Source organism: Lactuca sativa, chromosome 6 (genome assembly GCF_002870075.4).
Source record: "Lactuca sativa cultivar Salinas chromosome 6, Lsat_Salinas_v11, whole genome shotgun sequence".
NCBI lineage: Eukaryota > Viridiplantae > Streptophyta > Magnoliopsida > Asterales > Asteraceae > Lactuca > Lactuca sativa.
Window position 1 is genome coordinate 200,277,774 of NC_056628.2, and position 9,805 is coordinate 200,287,578.

The 9,805-nt window shown below is 32.6% G+C and overlaps 1 protein-coding gene across 2 annotated transcripts; it reads left to right on the forward strand.

Annotated features, from left to right (window-relative positions):
• The first annotated feature begins 1,555 nt into the window (after positions 1–1,555).
• LOC111914124 (aberrant root formation protein 4) lies at positions 1,556–5,809 on the forward strand. 2 transcript variants are annotated; one of them, XM_023909867.3, is made up of 13 exons: positions 1,556–1,699; positions 1,809–1,988; positions 2,185–2,334; positions 2,519–2,591; positions 2,924–3,093; positions 3,183–3,239; positions 3,312–3,462; positions 3,552–3,611; positions 3,886–4,163; positions 4,245–4,316; positions 4,402–4,479; positions 4,536–4,760; positions 5,356–5,809. In XM_023909867.3, the coding sequence occupies exons 1-13, from the start codon at positions 1,637–1,639 to the stop codon at positions 5,608–5,610; spliced, it is 1,812 nt and encodes a 603-aa protein (XP_023765635.1). In that variant the 5' UTR covers positions 1,556–1,636; the 3' UTR covers positions 5,611–5,809. The 2 variants fall into 2 exon arrangements, with proteins under 2 accessions (XP_023765635.1, XP_023765636.1); XM_023909868.3 differs by having other exon boundaries at positions 4,554–4,760.
• The last annotated feature ends 3,996 nt before the right edge of the window (positions 5,810–9,805 follow it).

Here is a 9,805-nt window from a genome sequence, read left to right on the forward strand (position 1 = left end):
TTGATATTATGATGTTATAATAAATGTATATATTATCATATAATTCAAAATAATCAATATGTTATATCAATTTAGTATATACAAATTATTATATCAAATTTAACAACAACGTTATTTTTATATTAAAAAAAACATATATTTGTAAAGACTTCAACAATATAGGTGTTTATGCGCAACGCGCGGACATTCGCCTAGTTTATTAATAAATGTGAATGAAAAATGTGTTTTGAAATGTGAAAAATTGTTTTAATTTTTAAGGTGTTACAATTTGTTACACAAGAACCATTTTTGTAATTGTTTACCACATAGGGATCATTTATGTCATTCCATCTATTTGAAACACAATGATTATTTTTTGTTATTTTGTCTATTTGAAAACTACCCGACCGCAATTCACATGAAAGAAAAAATTATAGCTTGATTTAACCTTATGAACCAATGTTATAATGATCGAGATTTTATCTAAAATCGTTTTACGTTTTATAAGATCGTGATCATTAGATCGAAAGATCCTACCAAAATAAAATTATATTCAAATTTGATCGCAAGGTCTTTGACATTTAATAAACATTATAACTTGATTTTGATTAATACGTCACTAGTGAAATCAACTTTAACCTTTTAAGTATGAACCATAATTTTTGTTGTTGAAAATCATATAAATTAGCAAGAAAACATCTTAATTAGAAAAAAGATCATTTATGATCACCTCCAATGAAAGGTATAAGATCACAAAGAGAATATCATCAGCATGTTTCGTCTGATTCGAGATTAATCGATGAAATAATGATGCTCTATGTGACTTCTTCCGATTTCAAGCTGAATAGATTAATTGTTGAAGCTCGACTATATAATAAAAACGAAGATGTATGATCAAATCGTGTTAAGATGTTAAGATTATAGTCGGGATCTTAAGATTTTGATATATATATATATATATATATATATATATATATATATATATATATATATATATATATATATATATATATATATATATATATATCTTGCTTCAGATAAATCCTAATGTGGTTGAGACCGTTCTACTTATAAAATCTTAAAATCTTAAATCCATCGAAACGAAAACTTTAACAATGATATTATGAACAATATTTATGTTTGACTACGTCTATTTTGTTAAATCAACAGTTATGTTTGACTTGTCTTATTTACCCCTTTGGCAGTTCGCTTATACAAATGAAAACTTAGGGGGTGTTTGGATAGGAAAAAAATAGGCTGCTTATTGCTTAATCCCACCGCAATAAGCAAATTTAAGTGTTTGGATACGAGTCTTTAAAAAACAGCTTAATAAGCTGATTTTAATAAGCAAGGGGATGCTTATTGCTTATTGTCTATTGGTCATTTTTACTCATATAAACTGTTTTATTTTGCCAAACACTTAAATGCTTATTGCTTATTCCCACGTTAATAATCAAATCCAAACACATTTTAAAAAAAAAATGTTTATTCTCACTACAATAAACAAATAAATAATAAACTAATAAGCTAAAAACTATTTATTCACTCACCACCTTAATCGTTCCAAAGAATAAACCCTAAAAAGTAGTAGACCAAAGCAGTGACCAAGAAGCATGTGAAGCAAATGTCCTATCATTCCCGCTAAAACTCCCAACTCATGTCTGCACCAGAGAACATCGACTCTCTTCGCCTTCAACAAGCCCTAGCTTCATGTTCTCAAGTAATTCCTCCCTCTATCTCTCGACAATTACTACATCCTTTTCTATTTATATACATAATTACAACTGCTGTATGATAGTTACCAATATGATCATGGTATTCTTTGATAGTCGATCGCTAATGGGGACTTTAAGCAATCACAAGAATCCATATCGGAGCTTGTTCATTTTCTCGATTCAGTATCGGATTTTATCTCATCGGGGACGAACGATGAAGAAGGAGCAGAGAACTCGGCGTTTGAGGTTCTTTCAGAAATTTATCACTACTTAATTTCACCTTCACTTGACCAGGTATTAATTATTTATTACTCAACGAGCATAATTTACTCTTTCGACAAGCCTATAAGTATCTAAATACCATCACAACATTTTTTCGAATCTGATAATCTGTTCTGAACTTCTTTTGGAGTTTTCTCTTCATATTAGTAGTTTATAAGTCCCAACATTAATGCTACGTTTTTGGTGATACCTATACCTTTTTTCTCAGGCCATTACAGATGCATTAGCGTTTGAGCTTCCTAAGGCTGTAGCCAAGTTTGCTTGTGTGTCTACGAGGTGTTTTGAGAATGCTGAAAGGATCATTAATCATTTCGTGGAGGTTTGTAGCCCACGAGATATGGTTTCTATTCTTTGTGAGGTATGCTGTTTTTAACTTTTTATTTGTGTAGGATCTGATAAAGATCTATCAACTATGTTTGTACACATGATCTCAAAATATATTTAAAATCCATAAATTACATGAACATGCTTGATCCTAGCCTACTACTTTCTTGGTGAGATGTTGATTTACTCCATGTTAATGTTATGTGCTATTTCAACAGGCTATGACTTCTCCAAGCGATGGCTTTAACAATTCCTTCTATTTTACACCACTATTAGGAGCTCTTGCGAAAGGTAGTGTTTGCTGTTTCGTTTTCATCCTTTTTTACTTCTAGCTGATTACTATATAGTGTTTCGGATGAAGATTTTTTTTACATTTTATAATTATAACTTCATGAACCCCACTTATATTTTCTTATCTACCCTGGTTAAGTCAAGATAAATGAGTAAGTTGCAGGATACATGAGGAGGATGAATGGTAGGGCTCTTGTGAGCATATATTTAGCTATTCCTGTGAAAATTGATCCATTTTTTTTCTTCTTGGAACATAGTTCTCTTACTCTTACCTATATCATGCTTTGAAACTAAGATTTACCAGTCTCTTATTCATTTTTCTTTATTCCCAGTTTTTGAGTCCCTCAAGAGAAGACCATTTGAGCAAGTAAAAGCAGCCCTTCCTGTTGTCCTGAAGGTTCTAGAAGCCATCTTATCAGATCCAGAAGAGGATGAAGATATGGATTTAATCAATAAAGCAATATTAATCGCCCATTCTCTTAACACAATCTGCATAAAACTAGTCAGTGGCACACTTGTAAATATGTCTAAGTTGTCTTAACTCTTAAGTTTCTTCACTTCCCATCAAATCCCTGTTATTTTATGCAACAGGATCACAAAGATGAGAAGCTTTTTGCTTTATTTGGCTTGTATGTCTTGCAAATTACGGTAATACTCCTCATGCCTATAATGAGATCATTAGTTTCTTTTTTCTCATCTTACCTTCTTTATAAAATGCAGGCTCTTATTTCAAATAGTGTAGGATCAGAAACTTCTAGATGGTCTCCCATTATGTCACAGTTATCACACTTCCTTCACTACTGTGGTTTCACATATCTTGGTCTAATAACTGGACATGAAGTGGGCATGGCTGTTGACCTTATTTCTCAAGGTAAAAATTCAGGTTTGACCATAAAAAGTTCAGTTTTGACTTTTGACCTTGTTTCCTCATACCTTTGTTCCTTTTTGATGCATGTATAGGTGATGAAGATGATTATATGAGATGCTTTTCATATGTCAAATGTGGAGCAGCCATTACAGGTGACCTGATACATGTATATTTTCTTTCCGAATTTACCCTCATCTGAAATCACTGGTTTACAAAACCAGTACTTAGGCTGCGTTTTGTTACTTTCTTACATGGGACATGATTATACTAAAAGAGATTTCTAGGGCTATTTTCCATGATGAGGATGAGGGCATTTTCGTCTTTTGCATAACAAGGCTGACTGTATTGTTGTGTTATGTCTTGTCCTGTGTAACAAATGGGACCCACTTAGATGATGTCTGATTCTATTTTTTTATGTACACACAGTACTTTGGAGAGACCTTTCTAATGAAGCTTCCAAAGAAGATTTGGATGCAGCAGTCAAAGTCAAAGTCAAAGTCAAACTTTGTAGCAATCGAATAGAAAGATGGGAAGCAGTTGGCATATTGAAGCATGTTTATGCTTCTTCTAATCTTCCATTGGCACTGAAGAGACATGCCATTGACTTTCTATTTTGCATTATGGAAGCCATTGACTCTCACAAGGATCCTGATGAACCCTTGGATTATTCGGTCTACATGCCTAGTCTCTATGCTGCATTACAGGTAATCCCACCCCTTTTCTCAGGTTATTACGATATTATCTACTAAACAGTGCCTAAAAGTCTAGTTTTTAAAAATGTTCAGGCTATTCAAAAGGTGATTGTTTATGCTTCAGATCCACTGCTGAGGAAAAAAGCTTTTGATACTTTCAAAATTGTAAGTAACTTTGTTTTTTTTTTTTTTCTTTTTTTGGAATTGTAAGGGTTAAACGGTCATTTTTCTGGTTTGACTCTTGCTTCAGGTGCTTGCAGATATTCCAGCTTCTTTAAGATTTGACATCTTGATGGCTTTAATAAAAAACAGCGATTTATCCTCCATGGTAAAAAAGCATGATTTATGAATTATGAATTTATGATGATAAGTTAATTTGAAAAGATGAAATTTGTTGAACAGATTGCAATTCTTCTTGGTTGTGTCAAAGAAGAAATGTACAAGGAGTATCCCAAAAAGGTTTCAGGGCAAAATAGAGATGCAAAAGAAGAAAATAAAGTTGTTCAAAGTACATTGTCATTTTGGACAGTTAGTGTTCTTGATTGTGTGGAGTTTGTCTTAAAGCCACCAAAGGGTGGGCCCCCCTCTCTCCCTGAATTCACTGATGCTGTAACTCTCTTCCCTTTTATCCCTTTCATCCAAATATATAAACTGTATTTTTTTTTTCGCGGGGGGACTAAACTTGTGTAACGACGAAAGTGTAAGGAACAAACCTGTAAATATACAAAAGTCATGTGGCGAAAGCGGTAAACCAAAAAAGTGTAGGGACGAAATATTGCGGAGGGTGTGGGTGGGTGTAATCTGCAAGTTTTCTATCGGGCGGGACTATTTTTGTAATTTTTTAAAACATACAGACCGATTTGTAAAAAAAATACACAAGGACATTTTCTGTAAATTACAGGGACAACTTTTATAATTTATTTTCTACATGTGGGACAAACCTGCCAACATACAAAAATCTAAAACAAATGGACTGATTTTGTACAAAAAATGACAGGGACCTTTTCTGTAAATTACAAAATTACAGGGACTAAATCTGTCAAAATCTAAAACAGTTGTGTCAAAACTCTAAAACTAAAAACCTTTGTGGCAAAACTCCTAAAGTGGAAAATGTAGGACTTTGTAATTAATAGTATAAAGTATGCTACTATGAGTATCTTTAGTAAGAAAATATAGATAAATGAGAGTTGTTCATTTTTGATAGGTGTTATCAGCACTTAATCTCTACAGATTCATATTGATCACTGAGTCATCAGGGAAAACAAACTACACGGAAGTGTTGTTGAAGAACAAGTTGCAGAAGGTGTACAGAGACTGGCTTGAACCATTAAGAAGTTTGGTCTCTGGTGTTAGTGCTGGGGACAACGATGGTCAACTGGCAATTGCTCTTAATCCTCTAGAGTTTGTTTTATATCGATGTATTGAACTAGTTGAAGAGAATCTCAAGCATACTACTTAGGCCCACTTCATGTATGTCCTTCATGTTGTATTTTACTATGTTTGAATTGCATTGGATTGAGATGAGATGTCAACAATTGTTATTTTAATACCCACCAGCTAAAAAGGTAGGATACTAACTCTGTCTTCATCTCTTGTATTGCATCAAAAGAGTTGAATGCGATTGTATGAATCATCCTTGAAAATACACTGTTTGATGATGGACCTGAATTTAAAATTTTATAATTACTTAGAATTTTGAGTTTTTATAATTACATAGAATCTTGAATTTTCTGTTTCTTGAAATATTAAATTTTTGTTTTTTCATTTGTTTTGTTTATGATTTTTCAATCTATAATTATTTAGGTATCATGGGGTTACCACTGTTTTTTTTTTTTTTGGAAAGTAACTATTTCATTTGTATTTAAGTTGCCAACGAATGCATTTTACCTTTTAAAAGGGTAATATGTATGCTTACCTCCATCTCAAGTCGAATATGTCCAACTCTTTTGGCTTAAAATTTCAGTTATGTTACGAATTTGGTTTGAACAATAAATGTTATTAAGAATACGTTCCAAATTTAGTTTATTTTACAAATTATTTTTTCCCTAAATTTTTAAAGAAATTTTTAGATTTTTTAACACCACCTTTTGAGATTTATTCTTAATTTTTTTTTAATAAATAATTTGTCACAACTTTTTTAAGAAGAATTTACTAAGGTCGTCAAAATCGTGGTCTTAATTGTAGGAACATACAATCCTAGGTATGAAAAACGAACCATATTGTATACGGATTGTATTTGGGATATGATCGTAAGATTGTAGAATTATGGTCCAATCCAATCCTGGGGGGGGGGGGGGGGGGGGGGGGGGGGGAGACTAGCCTCATGACTTCCCATTGGGCGAGACTTTGAAACTTATATATATTCAAACGAGAACAATTATATAATTGAGAATTCGAGAACAAATCTGGTTCATATTTCTTTTTGCTGTAAAATCCTCCCGCGTATCGGTGCGACGGAAAAATGTAATATTCATATGTGAATATAAATGTAAGGCTGGTGGGAGTGGGAAGGACTTGGCAAAGGTGAGGTGGATGGTGACATGGAACTTGGCAACTTGGGGAACACCGCCCCTTCACCTCGACATGTCGAGGTTTTCAGTGGAACTCGGTAGAACTTCATCAAGTTTTTCTCTTTGGAAAGTGAAGAAAATGACATAGAGGGGGTGGTGGCTTCGGCAGTCTCGACACCACTCCAAGAAGACTAAGTATATTTTCATGTTTAGCACCCCTGCCACCGTAACCACCGTTACCCCTGCCATCGCCACCATTTTTGTCACCAATTGCTATAGTCATATATGAATAATCACTTGAGAATAAACAAATACTTATTCATATATGAGTATACTTATATATTCATATGTAAATATAAATGTAATCTAGTGTTTACAACCCCTACCACCACAACCATCACAGCTACAACCACCACTACCCCTACCATCGCCACTACCGCCACCACCAAACGCCATATTCATATATGAATAATCATGTGTGAATAGGCATATACTTATTCATATATATATATATATATATATATATATATATATATATATTGAAAAAAATGAATTTACCATTTTATGACTTTTACCCTTTACTAGTTTACCGTTTATTAGTATGTGTTGTGAATTGTGACTAATGTTTTGAAGTTTTTATAGTTTTTGAACGAAAAACTAAATATTTGAGATATTTTTCATTTTTTAAAATTATAAGTTAAAATTATGTTTTATTTTGTGGGATCTTAAGATCCCGATCCCGATCTTACAAATTCAAAAACGGTCATATGTTGGATCTCGATCTCGACAACCTTAGAATTTACTATTTGTTAAAATTACTTGCCAAAAGTTTTATATATATATATATATATATATATATATATATATATATATATATATATATATATATATATATATATATATATATATATATATATACACGTTTTTAATACAACTTTTTGACAAATATATTTTGTTATTATTTTAAAAATGTTACAACTTTTTTACACATTTTTATAAGTTTTTTTTTATTTTTATTTTTTTATTTATCAAACGAGAAACAAAATCAAAGTTATGCATGTAGAAATTTTAACCATGCTCTAATACCACATGTTGAGATTAAAACATAATCATAAGATCTATTAAACATAAACTTGAGAAGCCTTAAACATAATGAAGAACACTTACTTAGAGAATATGATATTCCCCTTGACCTTGAAGATGACAATTCATGATTCTTTCTCATTTCCTGTAATAGTGTCATGTTGATGGATGGATAACACACAAGATTTTGGTGTTTATATATCTTGAGAGAGTTTGGTCCTAACATTTTTTTTGCATTCAGACCGTCCTCAAAGTATGATTTTATTGCGTTTTTTGTCCGTCACATACTTGAAAAGACTATATTACCCTTTGTCTTTTCTTTTTCATTTTTTATATTATTTATTTATTAAAAAGTATATTAATAAATATATGACCCAACACATACACTCCTCCATTCCCTTCCCTTCCACCCTTCCCCTCCGTCAACCTCTGATCAACCACCAACATAACCTCCGACAGCACCTCCGTTAACCTCCCAACATCACCACCATTCACCTCAGAAAACCACCACCAGCCACCACACAAAATCAATTGAATTTGAACCAAAAAAACCAAGCAAACCTCATGTAATCACAATCAAAGCCTGAAATCCAACCAAAAAAAAAAACCTGTAACCTATAACCAAAATCAAAATCAAACAAGAAATCATGAACAACTAACTGTTCGATGAATTAATGAAAAGCTAATCCTCCATCTGAAAACACTAACATCGACCTCTAATTCGTCGATCTGTGTAATTTGATTTCATCAACAGTTCATCAATAACTGACTGTCGACTACTGATGAATCTCAATCTTGATTAATAAACTCCTCTGGTCGTATCGCGTCCCCGGAAAAGCTGAAAAGGCGAAGGATGCTCTGATCAGATCCGTTAACCATACATAAGAAATTTTAAAGAAGAAAGTCCAAGCGTAATGACTTTGGTCGAAGAACTGGCGATTTTCAGAAGCGATGAAGGTGGTGGCTTGATTCACATAAGGCGATGGTGGTGGTGCCTCCTATTTCAAAAATCACTTGTTTTAGTAACATTATGGTGGTGGTGGCTCTAATTTCAATAAGACAATGATGATGGTAGGAGATTTAAGATACAAGTTCAGTGAAGATATCTGATTTGAGTTCCAGAGCTTATATTGCATTGCAGATCTTCGATTTGAGTCCAAGATCTTGTATTGCAGATCTTCGATTTAAGATCTTCGTCGGCAGTGCAATGGAGGAACGAGAGGGAAAAAAACAATGAGGGTGAGTGTTAGGTTACTGATGAGGGTTTACCAATTTAGGGGGAAGAGATGATAGTGACGGCTGGCGGATGATGACATGTGGTGTTCACCGAATTTCTAGTCTTGCCGGAGATGGCGATGATTTACGGGGTGAGTAAAGAAGTGGTGATGAATGAAAAAAAGACTTGACTTGGATCAACAAAGAGAGCAAAAAACGGATGAAAGGGAGCTAATTAAGATGCAGAGTTTGCATTTGAACACACTCCTACAAAAGGAGCAATTGTCGTCTGAAGAAGAAAACATGAAATATTTTCTAATGTCTAAGTTTTATGGAAACTAATTACAGTTTAGTGTATTTTTTTATTTTCAGTATGCTTTTAATGTATTTGTAAGATATTTTATTATGTATTTGTTCCTCATGTTTTTAATGTATTTGTAAGATATTTTATTATGTATTTGTACCTCATGTTTTTAATGTATTTGTAAGATATTTTATTATGTATTTGTATCTCATGTTTTTAATGTATTTGTAATATATATTATATGCTTTTACAGAATGCAGAGTTGTCATTATCATCTTTATTGAATGCAGGGTTGTCATTATCATCTTTTAGAGACACCACTCATTTTCTGTATAATCTTATCATCTAGAAAATATGCCAATATCTCCATGAATATAAAATTCTCTGATGTGTCAACTTTTTATTGGGTCTTCGGATTTTATCTAGATAAACTATTTTAACATTATCTTTATTTAACATTTAACAACAAAAAAATCAATATTCTTCCTATATAAATAGAGTATAACCATTACGTGCTTTCATATCCACCTTTAACTCTTCAT

Bases quoted from the DNA above. Each gene is read 5' to 3' on its own strand.
- LOC111914124 (XM_023909867.3), top strand. From the start codon at position 1,637: ATGTCTGCACCAGAGAACATCGACTCTCTTCGCCTTCAACAAGCCCTA. The intron at 4,164-4,244 runs GTAATCCCACCC...AAAAATGTTCAG, and splicing joins GTCTCTATGCTGCATTACAG to GCTATTCAAAAGGTGATTGT. The intron at 4,480-4,535 runs GTAAAAAAGCAT...TAATTTGAAAAG, and splicing joins ACAGCGATTTATCCTCCATG to ATGAAATTTGTTGAACAGAT.